We start from the raw sequence: 26,396 nt of genomic DNA on the forward strand, positions 1-26,396 counted from the left end.
AGTTAGCCCGCCGTCGTTCTCCTACGGAAATGCGCCTCGTTAAACTGATTGCACACCGCGTTCAAACCGGTACTTTCAATGAAACGTCAGTCGATTTTGAGCTTCTGTTATCACAACGAAATCTGACCGCGAGCTGACATGAGGGAGAAGAATGTGTATTTTGTCATTATACTTTGGTAGACTCGGTGCATTGTTTACTTGCAATTCTCATCTTTAACAAAGCATATAAAGCAGTGGATGCAACTCAGAAATGTCCATATACATTTATTTATTTATTTATTTAATATTGCAGGTCATCACCACCCAGGCAGGTGAAAGAAATCTACGCCGGGGGATTTGTGGTCTTCTTTTCAATCTGAGTGACCTTTCAGGGAGCGTACTTTTCTCCAGGACCGGTCATGTAAGTCACTCAAAAAAAGATGTTTGGTATCTTAAACATTTCGAAAATAATGTTTTCAAATTATTTAACTAAAATAAGAAACAGGTACTTTTTTCAAGTTGTGAATGTGAAACTACAAATGTGATGTTTGCTTTGTCTTACAGGACTGTTACTGATGGCGAGAGTGGCACAAGCTACCTGGGATGGAGGATTAAAAACTATTCAGCAATCTGAAGCAGGACGCAGATGAGCATCACACAGAGGTGACACTACAATTTTGAAAGAGTTAAACAATTCTGGAATTAATTTTTATTTAAATAAAATTTGCTAGCAAATTTATTTGTCAAATATGACCTTTGTTGTGAAGAATTATCTGGAGGAGCATCTCATGATGATCAAATAAACTCAAGAGTTGGGTTAACTAGACCTTTAAATTGGGTTGTTAATTTAACCCAATATTTGGGTTGGTGGAAGCAACCCAAATTTTTGAGTTAAAATAACCCAACACAAAGTTAGTCCCTTTTCAACCCCCGGAGTTGGGTTAAAAATAACCCAAGTTGGGTTATTTTTAACCACTGAGTTTTTAGTGTGTACTCACTAGCTTGTCCACTATATAGTGTGCTCACCATTTTGTAGTGCTGTCTGAATCTACAATTCAAAAATGCTCTAGAAATTTCCCAGAAGTCTCACCAAAAAACAGTGTGCATTGATGCTCAAAAGATTGGTGGGACATTGCGCTTTAACAGTAAATAAAGTATTTCGATTCATCCACTTTACTATCATCTGAATCTGCTGTGCTGAAGGAACCAGGTAGAAACTACAAGGAATGTCTCGAAATGTGGAGCTTTTCTCTCCACTGCTGCTCTCTACTCCTTTTTTGTTACGATCGTCCTGTTGCTGCTGTTCTGATGGGGTTTTCTGGTTCTTACAGGATTGCAGGAAAATCCAACAGACAATTTTCCTGTACATGCCAAACAAGTCGCACTAATATTTAAGTTCTCTACAGACTGGGCTCTTCACCTCTGCCTGTCTGTCTTTTACCCGAACTGTGGACTCTGTTTTGTCTACAGCTCAAAGATCCGCCTCCTTCATTTCTGAGCTGAGAGCAGCGGAGGACTGTGGGCGGAAGCGGCTGTCATCCAGACACACCCCCAGAGTGAGAGAGAAGCCCCGGTACCAAGAAAGTCTTTGAAGGATTTCATTTTTTGCAGATTTTTGTGGAACTCCTCACAATAAATAAATCTGATCTATATGTCTTCCATTCATTGGAGGTGTGGGGTGCTCGTGCCAGCTGCATTGGTGCTTATTCGGGGGAGGGGGGCTTTCCGTGGGATTCTATGCAAACGCGCATAGCAGAATTTCAGACTTTTCTTGAACTTTTCTCCAGGGGTGGTGGCTGAAATGTGCGCCGACGCAGTCGGTGTGTGAGCACCTTAAAATGTATAGACCCCCGCACGCAACCGCAGCCTCATTGACAGGCGGGAAGCGGATACCCTCGGTGAGAAAAAACTAAAAAAAACTCAATCCATGATGGGAATTAAGGGACTTGCTTACTCTTTGCCAACAGTCCCACCAAAAACCCAGAAGTGAATTTCTAATAAACTCGTACCCCTCTGCAGAGACTTAATCCTAGAACATGTCACTGGAAACACTTTAAAAGAATAGATCTAACGATGATTAGAGTGGGACTTTAAAATTAAAACCCATTTTGTCATTGGTGTGAGAGGAAATTTGTTCTCAGAATTTGACCTATTCATTGGTAATCATTGAGCTGCAGTCACAACCACGGAAACCATTTTGTCAGTTTAACCCGCAAATTAAACCATCAATGCTTAGTGTCAACCAGGGAGGCATGGGGGCCCATTTTCATGAGTGTGTGTTACAACTAGACCAAACCCAGGATCCCCCTGTCCCAGGACAGACGGTCCTCCATCGGCCAATTAGCTAGTGACATGCTCCAGGACATCAGTGATAAAGCAACGTGCACTCTCCTAATTCATGTTAATCCAGATTAAGAACACTAATGTCTTTTGCTTTTTTTGCATAGGGAGTGGACATAGTGTGTAGTCTTTGGCTGAGTGTCCAGAAAGGGTCAGTGGCATGACTGCAAAGAGGGCCGTTCACATGTAGATGTTTTATCCAAACAGGAACAAAGAAGAAATTCAGATCAGAGAACCCGATGGTTCTGGCCACCCTCAGATTTTCCTGATTTGTTTTTGTCTTTCAGCTTAGTTCACCACAGTGTTCTGTCTGTGTTTGTGGTTGACATAAATGATTAGCTTTCCTCATCCATCACACAGTGCTATGCATTTATCCACACTTGGGACAAACGCTTAAAAGCACTGGATTGTGTTTTGTGGTTGAATCTCTGTGTGTGTTTGTCTGATTTCTGATATTCACAAAATATGTGAAAACACAGTAATCATCATTTACACTGGAAACAAGCTTCTGTGACAGAACACCAATTCAATTACCTCATGTGAGATTACTGACAGTAATCTGAGGTACATGAGATTACTGTAGGTAATCTCCATGAATAATGGAGGTCCAGAACTTCAGGAACCTGGAAGCCAGATTAGAGTCCAGGGAGGAGGGGCTGCAGGCCGAACACGCTTTCCATAATTTGAATTTCTTATCAACTGAAAGAGGAATTCTGCAGTTCCCCCTTCAGTTTGAGAACATAACCAAACAGAAATGTGAGGCAGGAGAGTCTCTGTGCACGTGCAGAGTGCATGAGCTGACTCCACAAACACCTCACTGGTGACTGGATAATTGAATTTGCGTGACGAATACGATTATTAGCGTCCAATTTTGAAATCAATTCTCCATCGGAGGGGATGTGGGGTTAATGCAGAAGAGCTGCTGCCTCTGTGAGGGGCAGGGTGGTGGGTGGTGACAGGGTTTAACCATTTTATCTTGGAGCTGGGGGTGTTTAAAAGTAAGTGTTGTTAGTAACTCTCATGAGCGCTGTTGTTCACATGCCAGTCAGAGAGTATAAATCTCTACTGAGCTTCTCTGGTTTTCTTCTGCCGTTTCCTCAAATCTAGACCTTTGGAGGGAAAAAAAAAAACGTTTTTTTGTCGCACACACACTTTCCTGCCGCCTGATACCACCTCCTGCTCGCTCCAGCCCCCCTCCTCCTCCAGCAGGGACCAAGGAGGTTTTCAGCACTTTCCACGGCAGCTCATAATGGACAGTACCACAAAGGCTCTGTGATTCTTCGCATCGCTCTGACACTTGACAGAAACCACAGTTGACAGCCAATCTCAGCGCTCACCGAGAGCGAGGCAAAAGAAGGGAGGAGAGGCGCTTTGTGGATTATTACGCAGACAAAGAGGGTCATTGAAACCCAAACTGTTGTTTTAAACACACATTTAGGTGCTCTAAAGCAGACTCAGCAAAATGGAAGAAGACATGGATGAGGGGCAGAGCCAGAAAGGTAAGGATTTTCAAAATAAATCACTCAAAGGGCTTTTATTTGGTAGCAGTTCCCGCTCTGAACATGGGAGCAGCTGTTTGCGGTGAATCCTTTGTGCACAGAGTTCGGCTCTCAGTGAGAGATGCACGTCTGTGTTTGGGCTTCAGATGGGTGTGAGCTGCGTAGCGATGCTGGGCTGCCTTTGTTTTCTTGATGAAGCATTCATGCTTGTCGGGGGGGCTGAGGGAAACACTCAGAGACGAGGTGAAAGCTGAGCATCTGCACTCCTGTCCGTCAGCTCTTTGTGTCCAAATGAGCCGCAGATTTCATCAGCCATCCCTCTGGAAGGTGCAATGTTTTCTGTGTGCAAAATAGAAATGCTGTACTTACCCCCACCCACCCACCCACCCCCTGAATGTCTTCCTTGTCTGCTGCAAGGGTGATTCATCAAACGATTCATGAATGCTGAAGAGCGGCAGCTTCATTTTCAAATATGATGCAGGACTGTGGATTTAGAGAGGAAGGAGTGTCACAAGATGAACGCAAAGATTTTGTGTTGAGAATAAAAGCCTTTGTTTCTGCCTCTACTGCCCCCCTCCACCTCAGATTTACCTCATGTGACAGGCATGGCTTCATGTGTTTGTGCTTTTCTCCTTTTCCCCTTCCTGCATCCCAACGCCACTCACAGGAGCTGCAGAGGCTGTAATAACTCCTGCTGATAACATTCCTAAAACTCTGTCTGAGTGGAACAGATCCTCAGACTCTGTGACTCACACAGGAGATTTAAAGTAAAAGATGCGGGAAGCTGACAGAGACACGTTCAGGAGGAAGCAGAGGCAGGACTCTGACATTTTGGTGACTGGATTCTTGCTTTTCATGTTCAAGTGTGCAGAAATATTTTTTGTTCTGCTGTTGAACTGCAGATACACAAACCAACTGAATGTAGAAGTTCAGAAAGATCACTCAGGAAAGTCACATTCGTCAGTTTGAAAATGTAATCGAGTCAAACTGTTTATTTTAGTGGATAGAAAGTAAATAAACCAGCAAAGTATTTGTTGTCTTCTTGAATGTATGTGAAAATAAACTAGAATGAACATACATTTGTGTGTCTATCATCTGCGAAAAGCACAACTTCATAGTGTTTTGTGGACCATGAGCTCCAAACCTCTTCACCCCAGAATCAGATTAGTAGAGCTGCCAAAATCAAGCTTTAATCTAAAAACACTCAATCAGGTTCAGTGAATGTCTTAAATTCACTTTTTTTTTTTATTACAAAAAACATTCACAGTAGTGTTTTAAATTTTGAAGTTTTTACCCAATATCCCATAACATAAATGTCTTAAAAAGCAATTTTTCATGTTGATCTGAAGTCTCTGTTTCAAAATCTCCTCTGAGGGGGCGTGGCTTTTGGAGCAACCCCCCCCCCGTCTGATTATGATAGCTCTGTGTCTCTCTAGCATAAATCTTCACCGCTGCTACATTAAAACATCCATCAATCTGGGTAATGTCCAGCCGTATGGTTCTGATCCGGATGTCAGCTGGACGAGGAAGTGAAGATCTTCATGGACAGAACTTCCTCCAAAATCCTGATTCTTTCTCCTTCCAGTTCACCAAAGACTCTTTTAGCTAATTCTCCAATGTTTATTGACTGTGATCAATACATTCAATCATTGGTTTCTCAGAGTTCTTGATAAAATAATCAAAGCTAACATCAAAATGCTCTTTCATTGATTTACAATCCTTTCCAACTGCGGTCAAATGAGCCGCCGTTCACATTTCCGTGGTCACATCAAGAAGCTCCGTGGAGTCTGGTGGAGATTTTCCAGCGTTCTCAGTCCTGCTACCGTAAGTATTGGATGAAACTCACACCAAAAATCCAGTGATGCTGATTTGACCACAGAAATGTGAACGGCGGCTCATTTGACTGCAGTCAATGTGAAGATACCATCTTCTCTTCTCCAGAACCTGAACTAGACACTAGGAACAGATGAGGGTTTAGTGCATGTGCAGCAGAGCTGTTGATGAAAGAAGATCATTCATTCAGAGTCTGTCCAAGACAGTTTCATTGACAGATTTAAAAGGAGAAATACTTGGAAATGTAAAAGGGGGTCTTTAAATGTGTTCTGAAGAGGGTATTTGAGCAAATGAGCTGGTCTTTGATCCAGAGATGGACCTGCTGGCCTCTCCAGCAGTTAAGGATATCATCAGGTCATGCTGACGGCTCTGAAGAGGCAGCAGAACCCTGAAGCTCTCCTCTCCACTTTCCATCCACATCACATTGATTTCATGTCTGTTCCTAACTCTAATCCAGGTCTTTCCCTCCTAAAAGTGAGCACTCTCTTTCCTCTGCCATGATGATGAAGGCTCTGTGGTTTGGAATGAGAAAAGCAGACAAGCTGTGGACATAAATAAGTTGAAACTTAAGCTTGAAGGGGGTCTGCGTCGATGAGGGGTGCAGGTGTCACTGAGTGCGCTCTCAGCATGCCAACAGCCTTCTGTCTTCCTCTTCTGAGGCTGCAAATCTCCTCTTGTGAGTCAGATCCGCCAGGTGGGCGCCGTTCACTTCAGCTCCCCGCCAAATGCAGGACGTGTGACAGTGGCCAAGCATAACAGAGCAAACTGACACCCTGCTGAACGGCAGGTCTGCACTTCTATGAACGGAGCTGTGAGAGATCCGTTCTGCAGAGAAGCTCCAAACTAAACCAGGATTCTGGACTGACTTCACCTTTGAGGTGTGGAGTCTGAGTGGAAAAAGTGAGCTAGACGCACCTGTTAGTGTTTCCCGAGCCAAGTGCCGGTGCTGCGGGGCGCAGCTTGTCCTTCTGTTCGATAGTTCTGATTGGGCTTGTCGTGCACATACCTGCTGAGCAGCTGCTGCTTCTATGAGCCTCAAAATAGACGTTTCTGTCAAACAAGACGAACTGTTTTCAGGTCATGTTGATCCTCTTCAGCTTTTGAAACGTTTGCACTGAACCAGAAGCCTCGACAGGTGCTGAACGCGGCGAATCTTGGATCGTTTGGAAGTGGAGCAAATGCATGTTAACTTCCACTCACACACATCAGGAGAAGGTTTATGACAGAAGGGCTCTTCCATCACCTTTCCGTCTTCGTGCCCCCCTCCATCGCCGTCTCATTGTCCTGAATACGACCAGACGAGGCCCAGGGAGTTCCTCCAATTGTTCCCCGAACAATTGCTGGGAGTTTTAGTGGAAAGGTTCACAGAGGCTTCTTGTTTTGCATGAAAGAATATCTCCCCAATTTAACGTTTAACAAATGAGTTTTTCAAGTACTCATCATGTTTTATGATCACAGAGAGACCGCCCATTAAAGCTTTATTATCAGAGTCATAAAGGAGGCTTCACGTTCAAACCTCAGTCCGTGTGTTCCACTGCAGCACAGCAGTGAAATGAAAGATGTGAAAACTCCAGTGAGAAGTGCGAGGCTGTGCAGCGTGAGAGGATCTATTTGTTAGTGCTGGTTTGGAGGCTGCGTCTGACAGTGTGGGCCAACAAAACCTTCAAGCTGATTTCAGCTCCAATTAGAAGACAGAAGCTGAAAGTTTTACGTTTGCTGCTCTTTCTGCTCAGCTTCACACATTTTGGTCCCTGTATTCCTGCAAGCGGTGGGGGGCAACCTCTGCTGTCAAGTTCAGCCTCCTCCAGGAAAAATCTAGATTAAAAACAGCAAAAATGAAGTAAAAGAAATGAGTGGCTCAGCTATGGAGCTGGCCTCCCACATCCCCTCTGCCCCCGGGGGGTTATGTGTGTAATGTGTCTCATTCACTATTGTCCCACTGAATTTGTTGACATACAGTAAGTGGGTCACTGCTCTGAAGTACCCGGTCTATTCTCAGATTTTGCACTGTGGTTGGCATGGCAACCATACTGGTTGATTAAACATGCGCAGAGATGGAGGGCTGGGAAAAAAGACGTGCTCTCTGTGGGGGAGGGGGGGCTTTAAAAGGGAGAAGAAAAGCAAGTCGGCGAATGTGCGCCTGTTACTCTCATCCTGACACAGGCGCACCATCCCCCCACTCCCCTCCTGGTCCGAACAGGTCCCCCCCCGCCAAACTCCTTCACTAGCGAGCGATGCTTGATGCATGCGCAGACGTGACGGCCATGATGACTGGATGCCTCTGGGTGCCTGGAACAAAAATGTGATTACTTTTTACCTCATTGTTAAACTTTTAAGAAGGTTTCCGTAGCAACAAGCGCCCCCCCACCCTCCCTGTTATGACTGCATAAAAACTGGAATGCAGGAGGTTGAACAGATATGAAGCGAATACACATTAAAGTAGCAAAGATGAGAACTCCTGATGATGGATAGTGTTAATAATGTGCCAAAAACACGACTGTGTTACCCCGTACACGGATAATAGGCTTCAAAAAACAAGAGAAGAAGGGCTTTAGGGGGCAATGAGAAAGTATTTTAGAACTCCAAACAAATGCATTTTCATTGTTCTACTATGTTCTGACTTGTAGAGTACTACAGTGTTTGCAGTTTTGTTTAAAGGGTACCCAAACGGTAAATGGCGTATACTTGTATAGGGCTTTCACAGTCACAGACCCATTCACACACTGATTTAAAGACTTATTTCAATGAAAATGTTTTTATGATAGATGTTACGATATTTTTATGATAGTTGAAAGAGTGTAAACCCTGGAGCTAAAGCTCTGGTGTTATAGGGTTAAAACAGGCACGTTGGTGTTACATAATTGGCTCAGATACCAAAAACATCAAATTATCCGTACTGTAGCAAAGTCGCTGACCCATGTTGGTTTCTTAATGAGAGGTTGCAGCAGCTAAATACAGACTATGAGATCAAACTTTCTGAGATGTTCTCCATTTTTCAGAAATCTGCTCAGGAGCCGCCACAGCAAAGCAGTTGTGACTGAGCTGCACATTTGCTTTGGCAGAAAGTTTCACGCCGGACGCCCTGGGAATCAGCCCAGGGAGACGTAGACCTCCTTTAGGGGGTGTGTGAAGTGTCTCTCCTGAGGATCAGCTCATTGTAGCCCCCAGAATTGAACCCTGAATTCCCCACACAGCCTGTCTGCTGTCTTGTCTCTCTATAACAGACTAAACAGAATAAAAACATGACATTTCTGTGTGAACCATCTACAGATGACTGAGCGTGAAGTCACCCATAGAAAATGGTTGACTTATGGCTCCAATGAAATTAGGTCAATTCAGTCGCCATTTTTTCGTGATATGGACGCCACCATGCTGGAACCAATATCAGTAAGCAGTGACTAGTCCGAGTTGGTCTGAGGCAACATTTCTTTGGCAACCGCTCTCAGCAATCAGGAGTGAGCTTGTTGGAAGACCACTCCCCCACCACTGAAAACTACATGAAATCTGATGATCAAACGTTTTGAACGTTCAGCACGAGACCACAAAGTTTTATTGAGGCAGATGATTGGTCAGTTTATAACTTCAATAACTTTCAATCTTGAAAAAAATATCACAAAAAGACGAGGATCATCAAGAATATGTAAAAGAAGATATCCGAGCGAGGATGGTTATTCTGACAATAGAATCACTGAGTATCTATGGGATTTTGGGTTCTTGGAACCAGCGAGGATTTCCTATTTGGAACGCCAGGGGGAGGAGTCACTCAGTCCAGTTCATTGGTTCAGGGCTAGTCTTTTCCTGTCTGTGTAACTCCCACCACCTCGTCTTCTAATACTGACCTTTGACCCCGTTTCCTGTTGATCTTTTTGCTGTAAAATCACAGAAACTTTTGGAAGCTCAATGAAGTCATGCAATGTGATTTCTACACTCCAATCTGGATTAGCTCGGTTCATGATCCAGTACATTTGTGCAGAAAATAAAAAACGCAAGGCAATTCTGATGATCCAGAAGCGAATGCTTTGATTCATAAAGCAAAGTATTTTCACTGATTATCCTAAGTGTACTGTGATGGACACGGGTCAGCTCTAGACTGATCTGAGAGGTTGACTGGGACATTTGGTGTTCCTCAACTTGTCTGATAGGACACTGACAGATGGAGAGACCCCCGGAGAGGACGCCTTTCTGTTTTATTTTGGGCCAGAGCCTTCAGTTCGTTGGACTGCCGTGTTCAGGATCAGGCGGCCTCACTAAACAACAGCGTTTGTGTAAAAAACACTTAAATCCTTTGTGAAACTCTGCTAATCCCCGTTTCATGTTGGTCTCCAACATCTCTAACTAACCTTTATGAGATGATAATCTGATTAAGGTTCTTTAAAATGTTTCAAAACAAAGCAGAGATCGTTTCAAGTATTTAAAGATATACCTATCAATTATTTCATTTAAATAATGTAGCATTTTGTTTTGAAAAGTATTTTAGTTGAAAAAGGAAAATATTGTTTGCTTCTGATTTTTAACCACAAATTAACTTTTCATAATCATCTTTTTCCAGTCAATAACTAGAATCCTCACATGTTCTCTCAGAGAACAGCAGAAACAGTCCATCTGCTGTGATCTGTGTCCCAGTTAAAGATTTAGGTAAAACAGACAACACAAAATTATTAGAGAAATAGTAAAATCACAGCAGGATTTTCTTAGCATGTGTCACAAACAGGCAGACAGCCGGTTCCACGTGCAGCAGGTTTATTAGTTCAGACAGGAACTAAGCTACATGAGCTACATCAGAGTCAGACAGGTAAAGATCAATCATGAGCAATGGATCATCCAAGAAGAGAGTAGAGTAGTCAGAGTGCAGGTGAGGGTCAGGGCAGGCGGCATGCAATCAGAGATGTAGCAGGGTCAGTCACAGAAGATCAGGTCCAGAATGAAACGCTCAGTAATGCAGACAGGGTGGCACAAACAATACTTCACACAGAGCGAGGCTGTGTGCTGCTTAAGAAGCAGATGAGTGATTATCAGATTGGAGACGGGTGAATGGCATCCAGAAACAGTAAGCTCGGGCTGCTGGGAGGTGTAGTATGTTCAATACTCTGGAGATGGCTCCCGCTGGTGACCAGAGGCGGAGACAGAGCGCTGACTCCTGACTACATGAAGCATTTTAGTCTTCTTTAGTCTGGTGGAAATAAAGTGAAAGTAACGGCTACCAAGTTGAAATCTACATTTTTGATTCTTAATCATCTTTAAGAACATCAGAGACAGGACAAACCCCTTAATGAAAACCATGACCATCCACCCGGATTCTGATGTATAAATAAAGTTTTAGGCTGGCTCAATAATTTGAATAATTTATATTATTTGTCTTTTGAAAAATGTTTCCATGTTCATTTATGTTTTGGAAATATTCTTTATTTTCCAAAACTAACCCAAAAAATGACTATTACTTAAACAGACTTGTGTCATTATTTTAAGAGGCGAAATAATCAAATAAACTCATCAATGTTAAAAGGGCTAGATTTGTCTTTTAGATAGAGACTAGATTTAAAAAGTAAATATAAAAGGTAACATACAATAGAAATATAAATGCCAAAATATTGTAAAATGTTTAATAATAATAATGTTTAATTTCTTTTAGCAGTTTAATGGTGTTTTGTGCTTTTCATTATTATTGATTGCTGCTTCTACAACTGAATTTCCCTGCGGGGATGAATAAAGTTGATCTTGAATCTTGAATCTTGAGTCTTAATAGAATCTTTAATCCATTAATTTTAAATTTAGTTTTGAAACAAAACATTAGGAAAATATACTGAATTGGCCACATATATTAACAGAAGTCTTAAAAACCAATCCATGCCCATTGACATGCTGATGTAACACGAGGCATGGCAGATAAAAATGGCTGTTAGATGGACTGCAAATGAAGGTGTAATTCCAGTGTTCACATTTATGTGGCGTTGACTCCCTCTTCACCACCACAGACCGTTGATGACATCACAGAGGACGCTGCTGTCATTTGTCAAGAACTGAAGATGCTTGAACGCTTTCACCTGGAGCAGGAGACCTCCACCCACCCAAAGGGTGATTCTTCTACTGAATTCAAAGGGAGCAATATAAAGTTATTTGTATTTTATAATAATTATAGCCATTATAGCAAGTTGACAATTCTAAAGACTGGAGCTGTTGACAGTATATAAGTTTTTAAGACTCATTTGATGGTCAATGTCAAACTGACATGTTCATTCAACTTTCAGATTTAACATACTTTTTCTACATTTATTTTTAGCAAATATATATAGAGTATATATATTCGCTGAAGCAGCACCTTTTTTTAATTACAAACACAACAAATATTTGAAATTTAGGCAGACTTAGATTTAACATTTAGATGTGAGTTTTCCATTTAGCTCAAAGTTAGGGCAGACAGCAGAACAACAAATTTCAAATTCATCTGTAAACTCAAGAAAAGTCTTTAGTGACACCAGGAAATTTCTACGGATTTGCTGCTAGTGGCTTTTGAAAGTAAATGTATTAACATCAGATGCTGCCCCCGAGACCCCGCTCCATATAAGTGTAAGAAATGGATAAATGGATTGAAAAAAGATCTGAAATTACTAGTAATAATTACATTCAAACTAATGCTTCAAATAAGTAAGCGTGAGTTTAAACCCACAGATACTCTAAGGGTGGTCTTAAATAATTTCTTCTTACCTCCTGGCATTGAGGGTTTGAAAAGTTAGACCACCAAATGGTTCTTAAATACAACTCATCATTTCTCCCAGGGGGGATCAAATGTCACATAATCAGGTGTCTGACAACCAATGGGCCTTAAGGTTCACATAGCCAAGACAAATACTCACAAAAGTATAACGAGAACGTAGGGATGGATTGATTCCTTTTAACAATGATTCCATTCATTTCACTATTTGCTGGTCATAGTCGATTTTGATTAATTCTGGACAATCCGATTCACTGACCCTAAATGGATCCAGGACATCTGTATCCAAAACTGCGTGACTCCCTTCACCATCCTGCCTGACCCCAGACGAGCGAGAGAGGTGATTGGACGGATTTCTCTGTGCTTCAGAGGAAGCCTGCAGCCTCTTTCTAAACAGTTTTAACAAGTTTCTTTTCTTTCTTTTGTATCACTTACATGTCTGTTTCATCCTTTCCTTCTTCTTCATGAATGCTTTTTTTTTCCAATTTCCATTTCATGGAGGTCTCTCTTCATTCCATCATTCTGTGTCTTCTTCTATTTTATGCTGATGTTCAGCCCTGTTTTTGTCTTTGATTTGTGGTTTCTCCTTCCTCAGTGTTCTTGTCCTGATTCACTGTGACCCTATACAGAGGCTGTTTTCTTCACTTTTGTCTCTAATTTCTCTGTTTGATATATCTCTTACACGGATGATTCCTCAAGCATTTGTTTTTTACTATCTGAGTTTGCTGTCGGTTTAAATGAACTTTGACAGCATTTGTTCTTGCTGTTGTTTGTCTTCTTTCATTTGTTTCTGCTCCCTTCAGGAAACATCTGTCTCTTTAGACGATAGTTTGGTTAATTCTCTCTGCAGCTGTTACTCCTGTTTATTCTCTTATGTCTCAGCACAGTGGTAGGAGGTTCATGGTTGGGTCAAAGTTTCTAGTTTATTTCACATGGTTTCTTCTTGGAGATCTTTTGTTTGAATGACCATAATGTTCTTGTCTCCGTTTAGGTCAGGGGTGTCAAACTCATTTTGGTTCAGAAGGCGCATTCAACCCGTCTGCTCTCAAGTGGGCAGAAACATAAAAGCAAAAGAACCCATGTTCAACGTGTTATCTGTAGCTTTGTTTTTGTTTTTAGTTGGAAAACATGTCTCAACACTTATTATTACATTGTTTATTATGTTTATTTCTTGACCTCTTGCTATGCCTGTCTCGTGCTTAGTTTGCTCTCCGGCTCTCCAGATCATTTATATTTTATTGTTATTAATGGTCAAATGTTATCTTGCACTAATTTTTAATTAGAGACCCCCCCCTTGTGCGATTGAGTTTGACGCCCCTGCTTTAAAGTGTAACCAAACCGGGAACTAGGAGGCTGACTCCACCCACAGCCGAAATGGAAAAATCCAGTCAGAGGGGCGGGGCTTAGGAACAGGACTGTTATCATGACTGGAGCTGCAGATCATGACGTGGGACCTAAATGCTTTGACCAATCATGAAATTCAAATGTAATACCTCATTTCAACCTATAGGGGCAGCACACAGACGTTTTTTGATGATATTTTGAAGAATTGAACAAGTTTATTTTCATTTGTCAACAATTTAGCAATGACAATAGACAGCACTTTTAAGGGCTCATTTATAGAGATCAACAGACAAAAAAAGTTGGTTTAGGGTTTGGTTTTCCCTTTAAAGAGCCTTAACTGTTCCAGGATGGAATGGGCTAGAAACTCGTTTTTTTCAGCATCCTTATATGTTTTTCTCTTCATGACTGGGCTGGATGAAACCATCTGGCGGGCCATGTGTCTGACACTCCGGATTTAGGTGATCACCTGCCTCTTAACAGGACTCACAACCACTTTTGAGATCCTTGTAATCATCATACAGCTTTCTCATTTCTGAAATCTTTGATGTTCTTTCTCAGCTTCTTGACAACAGACGGATTTTTTCCTCACTTCAGTATTGTTGCTCAGAATTGTCTTATACTGTTTTATACAGTTTGATGAAGAATCTCTTGGAATAGTTCTTCACTCATTTGTCTTTGATGGTTTTAGATTTTCAGCACAGAATTTTCAAACCATAGTGATTCAGTTTCCCAAAAACCTGTTTTACATAATGGATTCAGATCTGCTGTAGATTGTCATGATTTATGTTCTCAGGCTGCAGCTCCAGATCTCATCAGCAGACCTTTAAGGTGATCAAAGCAAAGCCTGTAAGAGTTTCCTCCCTCTGGGAGTAACAGCTGTTCCCTTCTGTTCTAAGTCAATCAGAGGCTTCGTTTTTAATTATTAAGCAGAGGATTGAGTTTTTGTTGCTGCAATAAATGATTGTGTCCACATTTATCCTCACAGTTTAGCGAGAGCATCAGATGAGTGGAAATCCCACTGGATCTAGATCATGGAGGGTGAGAGTGATCAAACTTTATCGCTCCCACTCATCTTATCAGTAGCAGCAGTGAATCAATGAGTCCTGTTGCTTCCCACAGAACTAAAGAGCTCATGAATCTGTGGGAGGAAGGGAACAGCAGAAACACTCCATCAACGTGGATGTGCAGAAACTAAAGGAGACACATCCACAAGAATGGATCCGTCTAACACAAAATACCCAACCCAGGAAGCCCAGAGCTGTGAAAGAATCTCGCTTTCCTGGGTTTATCCAGCCAGAGCATAAAGCTTTTGAATGCTCAGGAAAAGCTGTGATGAGCAACAGGACAGCACACTGGTGCTGCAGAGCATGGCGGAGAGAGCGATGACACTGAGTCACAGCACAGACAGGAGAAAGAAGCTCTGCAGGCAGAAGAGTTTGTTTCTTCTGCAGTGGATCTTTAGTGAGATCTGCAATTTCTATAAAGGATTACAGATTCATTGATCAATTAGACCATTTTCCATGAATCAACCCAGAGGGGCCGCTGACTGAGCACCCCCCAGTATAAGTTTCAAACCCACTTTTTCTCCTCTGCGTGTCTGTGTCTGTAAACCGCCTGCTGCATGATTAAAGTTATCCTACAACAGCAACTCAGACCACGTACTCATTAACACAAATTCAAGAAACTGACCTAAACTTAAAATGTTTTTGAGTAACTGTCAGCAGCACAGAAGCTCTTGTTCAAACCCACTAAAGTAGAGACTGGCTGATCCCCCGGGGAAGACCCAGGAAGCAGTGGAGACAGTGGAGAGACTCCATCTAAGCTGGGCTGGAAACACTTTAGGACAGGGTCCCAAACCGGATCGGGCCCGCCTCCCCTTTTGGCCCCATTTGCTGCCCACACACTATCAAAAACACTGATCAGGACCCACATAGAACGAGACGTCACCCTTCTGCAGTCTGAACTGATGGAGAGGAGAGAATATTTATTGGTTTAATAGTGATTTACATTTGACCATTTCTAAGCCTAATTTGGCATTTAGCTAATATTTCAGCTTCATGCTAGCTGTTTTGGCTAATTTTGTTTTCTATTTTTAGCTTTTTGGGCTAATTTTGAGTTTAGCTAATATTTTAGCCTTATGTTAACTGTTTTGGCTATATTAGACATTTTACAAGTTTTTTAGGCTAATTTGGCGTTTAGCTAATATTTCAGCTTCATGCTAGCTAGTTTGGCTAATTTTGTCTTTTTATGTTTTTTTAGGCTAATTTGGAGTAAGGCTAATATTTTAGCCTTATGCTAGCTGTTTTGACAAAATTAAAAATTTGATTAGTTTTAGGGTAATTTGGCATTTAGTTAACATTTCAGCTCCATGCTAGCTGTTTTGGCAATTTTTGGCTTTTTTGGTTTGTTTTTTAGGACGATTTGGCATTTTGCTTATAATTTAGCTAGCTACCGGCTTCAGCTATTTCAGCTATTAGCTTCAGCTTTCTTAGCTATTAGCTCCATTGCTTTTAGTTATTAATTCCAGCATCTTTAGTTATCAGCACTATTTTCAGCAGCCACATTCAGCTTACAGCATTTACACTGGCATTATTGCAGGAAATGTTATGTATCTAGTTTTTAACATGTTTTAGTATTTTTTTATTTTTTTTATTTTTTGCTATGAAGATTACAGAAATGAATTATTTAAAAGTTGGCTATGTGTGGCTTTCTGGAAAACCTTTATTGTTTGTGTTTAGGCTGTGATTGGTACACTTTTTCTATTAGCCTACAAACCGACCCCGGGCCCCCATCAGAGAAGAAAACTGTTATGTGGCCCTCACAAGAAAAAGTTTGAGGACTGCTGGTTTAGGGTCCCCCAGAGGTGAAAGTGCCTGCAGAGAAAAAGTCTGCATCTTCAGCTGCAGCCTGACACCAGATGAGTTTAAGCAAATGTGAGGATCCACGGATTGTTGGTTTCCTGGTCTAAAAGTTAAATCAGTGCAGTCACTGGCATTACCATCTAAAATATAACAAACTGCACCAAAATCTCTTAAAAAGCCATGTTTTTGGGCAAAATGTTCCACAAGAAATCTCACAGATCTCTAAGTTTTTCTCTAACTGGATGTTTTCAGGCAGACTTTCCACTCTCTTGGACATATTGTCGTTCATTGGTGTGTGGATAGGATCTGATTTGAGGGGTTCCTCCAGGGACTTTTCTGTTTTTTACGTGGCATTTATTCATTGTAAAAGGATGGCGAGACTTCTTGAATGAGCTGCTTTGTCTCAGACATTTTTAGAAATGCATGGAAAACGGCATTTTGACACAAGTCCTGTCAGAATCCACAATCTATTTATAGTGACCTGCTTCGGCTAGGGTCAGACGCTCTGACATCGCTATGACATCACAGCTCAGTGACGTCAGCAAAGCCCGCCTCTCACAGCAGCCCCACCGTTGTCTGCTGCAGCACCTGCTGCATGCGGGTCTGTCTGCAGGAAACAATGCGTCTGCAGTGACTGTCTGAATGCTCAGGAGCAAATGCCTGAATGTTCACGCTTCAGTGTTGGTCGTCAATAGCAACTGTTCAGATGCTGCACTCAATGCTCCACAGTGGCTTCTGAAAGATTTTGGCAACAATCTGAGCGCTCTGCAGTCGGGCTTTATTGCACATGAACGCTCACCATCTAAACAAAGCCTTGGAGTCTTTTCGGTTGGATCAGAGGCCCCTCCCTTTTCTCAGGCTGGCGTCACTTTCACTTCCCACGCTGTCATTGTTCTCACTGCTTTAGACCAATGATGGTCTGCTTTGTTTTTCTTTACATTTCTTCACCGTTTCTAGAAAAAATCCACTCTGATCATCTTTGGATCTATTGTAAAAGCGTCCCAGTGATCTTATAGTTACAATTATGCTGTTTTTAGCCTAAATCCAACACCTGTATCGTTGTCTAGGACAGTTTCTGCAGGAGTTCATTAGAAATCCCCCTCTGAGTTGGTGTGGAGCACCATTCCCCCACCATCTCCTTCCTTCCTCATTACTGACCTCTCTACTTGCACTCTCCCACTATAGCTTACAGCCCTTGTCATCCCCAATTTTACATTCAAATAAAATGGCGAGCAATATTTGAGCTATCCAGCTCAGTTTTGAGCCAGACCCCTTTCTACGATTCCCCACCACCACTCTACGCATCTCAACCTAGCATGAGCGGGTTGTGGGGGGCAGAGCAGGGAGCTTGTTGCCCGCCAGTGTGTTGCCAAATGCTCTATTTTAAACTAAATCTGAGGTGACAAACACAGATCAGAGGTGTGGAATCAGATAACCGCTCACCTGGAATGGGAGGAGCCAGTCTACCTCTGATTTTAGCTTCAAGGGGCGGTCATTAGGAAGTCTGTGGTGCAGTGTAAAGATTCCGTGAATGTTCCTGCATTAATCAGGTGTTCTGTGGTCTTGCAGGTTGCCTGGAGTGCTGCATCAAATGCCTGGGGGGGATCCCGTACCCGTCCCTCGTAGCCACCATCCTTCTGTATGCAGGCGTGGCTCTCTTCTGCGGCTGTGGGCATGAAGCCCTGTCCGGCACCGTCACCATCCTCCAGAACTACTTTGAGGTGGTGAGGAGCCCTGTGGACGCTCTGGACGTCTTCACCATGTGAGTGTCAAAGGCTGGTCAGCCTGGACGGAGCGGTACACGCCTCAGTCCCACACCAGAATTCCTGTTGCATGTCTGCATTACTTTCTCAAAGGGTTTGACTTCTCCTGCAGGATTGACATCATCAAGTATGTGATCTACGGCATCGCCTCGGCTTTCTTCGTCTACGGAATCCTGCTGATGGTGGAGGGCTTCTTCACCAGTGGAGCCATCAAAGACCTTTACGGAGACTTCAAGATCACCACCTGCGGACGCTGCGTCAGCGCTTGGGTAGGAGCCCCTCGGATGCAGCATGTTTCAGCATGTTCGTGGTTGTACCAGTCACATGGGCTCTTTCCAGACTTTTGTTAACACGGTTTAACCCTCTAACACTGGAGCTCAAGTGTTGGTGTTCTTTGATTTACTGTAACTTTTTAATTGTAAACATGATCAACGTAATTCCTGCAGATTCTGCTGTTAAGGATTTTATTTTTAAGTGTCATGAGTGATGCCTCAGCCCAGCCAGCAAGGGCAAGTTGGTCCCATAGGGTTTAAAAGTGGGCTGAACATGTGGGCCCCAAATAGGTTTGTCCTCAGTTTCCATGGTGGACCCACCTGTGGTTGTCCACATTGGTTTAAGTGGGCACTCAGTGGGCTTGTTCATAATTCTAACCAGCCACCAGGGGTCATTGTCACAAGCTCCACTGGCAGAGCAGGCGAGCACTGTGCCCAGGGCCCCAGAAACCAGGCGGGGCCTGCTCCCAGGGGCCGACAGAGCAAGCAAGCGCTGCACACAGGGGCCGACAGAGCAGGTGAGCGGAACGCTCAGGTGACGACAGTGCGAGCGAGCGCCATGCCTAGGGGCCGAAAGAGCAGGCAAGTGCCGCGCCCAGGGGCCGATAGAGCTAGTGAACTTCTCGCCCAGAGGACGGCAGAGCAGGCAAGCGCTGAGCCCAGGGGCGGGTAAACCAGGCGGGGCCTGCTCCCAGTTGCCGACAGAGCAAGTAAGCGCCACACACAGGGGCCGGCAGACTAGATAAACACCATGCCCAAGTGACAACAGTGCCAGCGAGTGCCGCGGCCAGGGACCAAAAGAGCTAGTAAGCTTCTCACCCAGGTGCTGGTAGTGCAAGCAAGCGCCGCGCCAGCTGCTAGTCCTTGGACACCAGAGGTAATGTGGGCAAAAACAGGTGGGCCACCACAAAAACTTTGTCCACATGGGTCCCACTTGGCTTAGCTGGCTGGGAGGTGTTAAAGAGTTAACAAGCTGCACCAAACATGTGCGCTAAGAGTTTCTGCAAACATTTTTCAGAGAATCCGATCGTCTTGGTCTTATTCAAAGCAGCTGTATGAAACATCTCTGCAGGTGTTTTTATGGACTTCACGTTGAGTTTTTGTGCAGACATCTACCTGCCCGTTTCCTATCAGTTTGACTTCTTGGTCCTGCAGCAGATCTACTGATGAACATTCGTCACAATCATAAACTTCAGGAACATGATCGTCTTTAGAGAAGTGAAGGTCGAGTCTGATGTTGATCCTCCGCTCCTCTTTCAGTTCATCATGCTGACCTACATCTTCATGCTGGCTTGGCTTGGAGTCACAGCTTTCACCTCCATCCCAGTCTTTCTGTACTTCAACATCTGGAATATTTGCCAGAATGCGACGGTTCTGGATGGGACGGAGCTGTGCCTGGATCCACGCCAGTATGGTAAGGAGTCCCTTCATCTGCTTGTTGGCTCTTCATCAATCAACAGGAACAGAAATCTGCATTTGGATTGATTGGATCCACATATTGTTTTTATTGAGAATTGTGAAGATATTAATAAGTAGGATTTGATCCTTTAATGAAAATCACTGAATTACAAAACTTCAAAATCTTTCATAAAATAAATGTTTTCACTACTTCTTATTTTGTTTCAGTTTGTTTATGAAGTCCCGACTGAAAAGTTGTCTGAAAACACTTCTCAAAAAAACATTCACCAGTTTTCTGTCCACTTCCTTTGTGCTTACAGATTAAAACTGTTTTAGAATGATGTCATTTGGAATCTTTAAAGTGATTTTAAAACCCTCTGCAGGTATTGTGCCGATCGCCGAGGCCAAGACTGTTTGTGCTGGATCAGAAAAATTCTACAAAATGTGTGAATCCAACGAGGTAAACCTGATGTTTATTTCGCTGTTCATTTTCTCCAGATTTCAAACAAGCAATTCAACAAATGAGTGTGAATAAAGTGAAAGTAAACCCAAAAAGAGCACAAATATCTTCTCCCAGGAGAACGACTTGTCGATGATGTTTTGAATCAGTCCTGGTTGACTAACGTGGTTTGTTGTCTTTCGCAGCTGGACATGACGTTCCACCTCTTCATCTGTGCGCTGGCTGGAGCCGGAGCTGCTGTCATCGCAATGGTGAGCCTCCAGACGCACAGTGCTGACGCTCCAGCGCTGCAGTTTGCAGACAGATGGATCACGCAGGAATCCTGCGTTGGGGCGTGCAGCCTCCGCGGTTCTGCAGCAGCGGCATCCTCGGCCTCTGCAGATGCAGATGGAAGATTCTGCAGCAGAAGCTGCTGTTTACCTGACAGAGAAAAGCTGCAAAAAGGAGAGACGGCATTTTGGCGCAGTAAGACAGAGTTTGTCTGCCTCCCTTTCGCAGAGGCGGGGGCTGTGTCATGCAGTTGTCATGGAAACAGGGAGAAGAAAGGCTCTGAGATTGTTGTGAACAACATTCAGTAATTGGTGGGAAGCCATTTTCTGGAAAAGAGAAGCGGCTTTCTTCTGGGAGATGATGTTTAAAGCGGTGCACGCCTCTTGGCCATCATCCTTTTTTCTGTTTTATTCTCAGCTCCACAGACGATCCATCCCATAATCACATACTCCTGGGTAAACACTGACACCCATGGAGGCAAAGTGTTCTTAAGCATTTCTATATGGTTTTGAATCTCAGCTGTTTCATAGCGTCTCCGGTTTTGAGAAACCAAAGACTGATGTAGCCTCAGCTAATGCTGTCACTATGGTCTGTGCTGCCATGGTAACAGATATCAGACTTTTACTTCAACATGAGGCTGCCACCTGGTGGTCAGCTGAAGAAACCAAGCAGTTTTACAAACTCCATCCATCCATTTTCTAAACACACTGAATCCTCTTTTGGGTTGCTGGAGCCTATCCCAGTAACCGCTGGGTGAAGGTGCATGGGGTTCAGGTCACAAGTCTGTCAGAGGGCCAATGGATCTGGGAGGAGCCAGGAGAAAACCCAGCAGGTTGTGTCCGAATTCCCCCTTAATCACTATATAGTGCATGGGCCATTTTTAGTGCTGTCTGAATCTTTTTGACATAACTGTGCATAAAAAGGCAGGAATATTATCACAGAATAAATCAACTTAAACATTAAATAACTTTCAATATTTTACTTTCCATAAAAAAATATTTTGTCAAAATTATACGGCCCTCCAGATCATTTTATTATAACTGACGGCCCGATGTTACCTTGCTCTAGTAAGTTAGAAATAAGCAAAATTTGAAAAGAGACAAAACAAAATTTCTTTACTTTTATGTCATTTTATATGACAAAATACACTTATAAAAAACAAAAGATTTCTCCATAAATGTTATCCTGTTAAAATTATCCAAATATGAACATAGTGCTAAACAAAACAAACAACGCTTGGAAATAAACGTAACATTTCTTCTTTTTATCAAAAATAAATTAAATGATTACTTTTTTTTTATGTGTTTTGTTGTCTGGCTGTTTCTTTTTTACTAATTTCACAATTAATAAATGAAAAGGAGCAGAAAGAAGAAAACTTATTTAATCTGCCACTATCACTAAATCAACTAAAGTACATCAAACAAAGAACATTAGAATGATCTTTGCATAAATATTAAGCCCAGCCTACCCTGTTTGGTTCTTAGTTATTTTACCCAGTTGTGTTTATTACTTTCTGCACTATGAGTGAGAATGATGACACCCTTGGACTTGTGGACTTGTCCGCAGCTTTTGACACTGTGGACCACACTATCTTATTGTCTAGGTTGAAAGGTTTGGCTGGAATCTGTGGTACCGCACTCGACTGGCTTAGATCTTATTTAACTGACAGGACTGTCTGTGTGAGCATGTCGGGATCCTACTCCTCAACTGCTCCACTGTTGTTTGGGGTTCCACAGGGCTCTGTTCTAGGACCACTTTTATTCTCCCTGTACCTCCTTCCTCTGGGTGCCATCCTGAGAAAACACGGAGTCTCCTTTCACTGTTATGCTGATGACAGCCAGATTTATTTACCAATAAGGAAAGGAGGCTCCGTTACACCACTTCTGTCTTGTCTTCAAGACATTAAAGACTGGATGGCCCTCAGCTTTTTAAGTTTCAATGACAAGAAAACGGAAGTGATGGTGTTTGGTCCTAGCAGCTCCTGTGACCCCTCCTCAGTGGAGCTGGGTCCTTTGACTCCTCATCTCAGACAGTCCGTGTCAAATCTGGGTTTTAAGATGGACAGTGATTTTAAACTTGACGGTCAAGTCAGCTCAGTGGTAAAATCCAGCTTCTTTTATCTGAGGCAGCTGGTGAAGGCCAAACCATTTTTATCTAAACGAAATTTTGAGACAGTAATCCATGCTTTTATCACATCCCGGCTGGATTACTGTAACTCTCTTTATTTTGGAGTTAGCCAGTCATCCCTCTCACGTCTCCAACTGGTCCAGAACGCTGCAGCTCGGGTTCTGGTTGGAGCGCGAAAGAGGGACCACATCACCCCCATCCTGGCTACCCTTTACTGGCTGCCTGTGAATTTTAGAATTCATTTTAAAATTCTTTTATTTGTTTTTAAATCTTTAAACAACTGTGCACCGCCGTACCTCTCTGAGCTTCTCTGTCCCTACACCCCGACCCGGAGCCTCAGGTCAGCTGATCAGCTTCTCCTGGAGGTACCGAGGTCCAAGAGGAAGCTCAGGGGGGAACGAGCGTTTTCAATCTGTGCACCGAAGCTCTGGAACGCTTTACCACTGAGCATTCGGCAGGCGTCCTCACTGTCCATTTTTAAAACACTTCTTAAAACCCATTTTTACCGCCAGGCATTTGACATGACATGAGACTCTGTTCCGCTGGTGTGTTTTATTGTTTTACTGTTTTATCCTTGTTTTTATCTGGTGTTTTTACGCTTTTATGTAACTTATTTATATGTTTTTACTCTTAAAGTTTATTTTTAACTGTTTTTAATATCTTAACTGTTGTTTTTTATTGTTCTTTTAATGTACAGCGTCTTGTTTGGCCAATGGCCATTTGAAGGCGCTATATAAATAAATAAAACTTAAACTTAAAACTTGTGATGTAAAACTGTTCCAAAAAGAAAAGATCTTTGGAGCTGATCTCTCATTCTCCATAATCATGATGTTGCTTCAATGTTACAAGAGCAAGATAACATCGGGTCATCAATCATAATAAAATGATCTGGAGGGCCGTATCCGGCCATCCAGATCATTTTATTTTATTGTTATTAAAGGCTCGATGTTATCTTGTATAACTTTGACAAAATATATTTTTATGGAGAGTAAAATATTGAAAGTTATTTAAGGTTTGAGCTAATTTATTCTGAAATAATATTCCTGCCTTTTTATTATTCATTGTTATGCTAAAATGTTAAGGTTTTAAAGTTTTAGAAATTGTCATTCTGCTAGCTTTTTGAAATATTTTGGGATTTACTAAGAATTTTTAGGCTGTTTTGAAGTTTGCTAATATTTCAGCTACATGCTAGCTGTTTAGGCTAATTTAGGATTCTTTTTTGTTTGTTTGTTTTTTAGGCTGTTTTGGAGTTAGACTAATATTTACACGCTAGTTGTTTTGGCAAATTTAGCCTTTATTCAGCTTTTTAGGCTGTTTTGAAGTTTATCTATCTTTTCAGCTACATGCTAGCTGTTTTGGCTAACCTAATTTTTTTTTTTAGTAATTTGGCATTTAGCTAATATTTCAGCTTCAGCGTTTTCGGAGTTTGACACCCCTGTTTTAGATGTTCAGGCCGTCATCATTTATTGAAAAATATTAAGGCTTTTAAGTGCACCCTAAGGTGTGGGAGATACGGTACTAGAAAAATACAATGACCTTGAAAAGTCTAAGAAAAGATGTTTCCTTTGAAGTTAAATGTTCAGAAGTATTTTAGTTTATTAGTCAAATGCGGCCTCTCATGTGGATCTGGTACGATAAAGAAGAACACTCCCAGTGAACATTCATGTATAAGATTTTATTGAATTTCCTGATAACTCCTGGTGTCTCCACAGATCCATTACCTGATGGTGCTGTCCGCCAACTGGGCCTACGTGAAGGACGCCTGCCGGATGCAGAAGTACGAGGACATCAAGTCGAAAGAGGAGCAGGAGCTCCACGACATCCACTCCACGCGCTCCAAGGAGCGCCTCAACGCCTACACATAAACGGCGGCGTGAGGCCTGGCCCCGCCTCCCTCCCTCCTCTCTCCCCCTGCTTTCTCTCCGTCTCTCTACCGTCCCCTCCTGAGGGGAGAGCGGATGGCGCCTAGGGCCCTCGCCGCCGCTGATGTCACTGGTGCGTCTCATGACAAAGTGGTCTGAGGGGGAACGTCACACTCAGCTCCTCGGCCACAAACAGCATTTTAAATTAAAAAAAGCCCCTTTACCTCTCTCATGGATGGAGTCACGTTCTCATTATGGCAGTTGTGTTATTCTTGAGTACCAGTGGTTTAGTGCAGGTGAGTAGTTTTAGTGTAGTCCATAGAAACACAAGTAGCAGTTCTGTTTTCTTTTTTTTATTATTATTCCAGACATTTCTGTACAAATCTTTTTTATTCTTATCCTTTTTTTCATTCATAATTTATTTTTTGCCAATTTCTGAGAAGGTCAACAGGGGCTTCAAGGGTTTGTAAGCACAGGCGTGTCTGCACATGTTCTGAATGTGAGTGAGTGGTTAGTTAGAGAATCTTTTCATCTGGCAGAATCAAAGCTGCTGGTGTATTTACCGACTCTGAGCTGAGCCTGCGGAGCGGCCAACGCGCCCGTGAGGGATTCACACATGGAGCTGACCAATCAGACACAAATTATGCCATCGTATGTGATAATCTTGAACTTTAAAAGTATATTTAGGACTGTGAATGAAAGCCGTGGAATATTTTGACATCCGGCTCTGTGAATCAGAAACACAGGTCTGGTCTGTGGGGGCTCCTGGGTGGGGGAGGAGGCGTGACTGAAGTGTGCCACAGTATTTTTCCTTCATGACAGCGACTGTGTTGCCTTCAAATCCTGGTGTGTTCATCTGGGGCCTGTCACTTCATTGCCTGGTGATTTTTTTCTTTTTTCTTCTAGGATCTCAAAGCTACTTTCTTGCACTTTTTGGACCATTTCTGTGCTCTCTCTTGGTGTAAGCGCATTGGTGTTCAACTCAAAGTTGGATAACTGTACTGTTAGTAAAGACTGTGAATTTCTCGGTGTTTTTCGTGGCATGGACATGTATCGGTATAGTCTTTTTGACTCAAAATTTTCTCCGGTTCTTCATTTTTTTCACGTCTCGCTGGAGCCGCCCTTTGTTTAAATGTGCAGTTCTAAACCTGATATTAGCAGCAGTTCTCCTGTAGTCTTTAAGTTGTGTCTTTTTAGTTTGTGATGAGCTTGTTCCAACTACGACTCTGTAATGATCAGAAAAAATGCTGTCAGCTCTCTCCCTGTATTAGTCTTTTGTACTTTCACTACGATGCTTAGTAGCGGGCTTTAAATCAAATCTGTTTTGTATTTTCATGTGCCAGCAGCTTGAAGTGGCTTATTTGACCTGTATGATCAAATTTGCTTGCAGAAATAAAATTCACTTGTGTACTTGTTAACACACCTACTGATTTTCTTATGATGGGTGATGGGGGAGGGGGGGGGTTTGGCATGTCAGATTGGATTATACTTTTGCAAAAATCAGATCTAAAACCTCGAGTTTTCTTCAAAAGTTTTCGGACCTTCAAACCTGTTTCATTCCCAGGGTGTGCAAACACCCGGGATCGTGATCAAGCTGGTGAATGATAATCCATGTAATAACTAACAACGGCCACTAGAGGTCAGCCTGAACTCAACTATTCCAAAGAAGAGCAGTTTGA

At 42.6% G+C, this 26,396-nt stretch overlaps 1 protein-coding gene across 1 annotated transcript; it reads left to right on the plus strand.

The window, feature by feature from the left end:
• The first annotated feature begins 3,365 nt into the window (after positions 1-3,365).
• gpm6aa (glycoprotein M6Aa) lies at positions 3,366-26,137 on the plus strand. Its single transcript, XM_024264605.2, has 7 exons — positions 3,366-3,818; positions 18,135-18,327; positions 18,441-18,597; positions 19,861-20,014; positions 20,382-20,458; positions 20,644-20,709; positions 24,568-26,137. Exons 1-7 carry the CDS (start codon positions 3,782-3,784, stop codon positions 24,718-24,720), a joined length of 837 nt encoding a protein of 278 aa, XP_024120373.1. The 5' UTR covers positions 3,366-3,781; the 3' UTR covers positions 24,721-26,137.
• The last annotated feature ends 259 nt before the right edge of the window (positions 26,138-26,396 follow it).

The sequence above is a fragment of the Oryzias melastigma genome, linkage group LG10 (assembly GCF_002922805.2).
Source record: "Oryzias melastigma strain HK-1 linkage group LG10, ASM292280v2, whole genome shotgun sequence".
Taxonomy (NCBI): domain Eukaryota; kingdom Metazoa; phylum Chordata; class Actinopteri; order Beloniformes; family Adrianichthyidae; genus Oryzias; species Oryzias melastigma.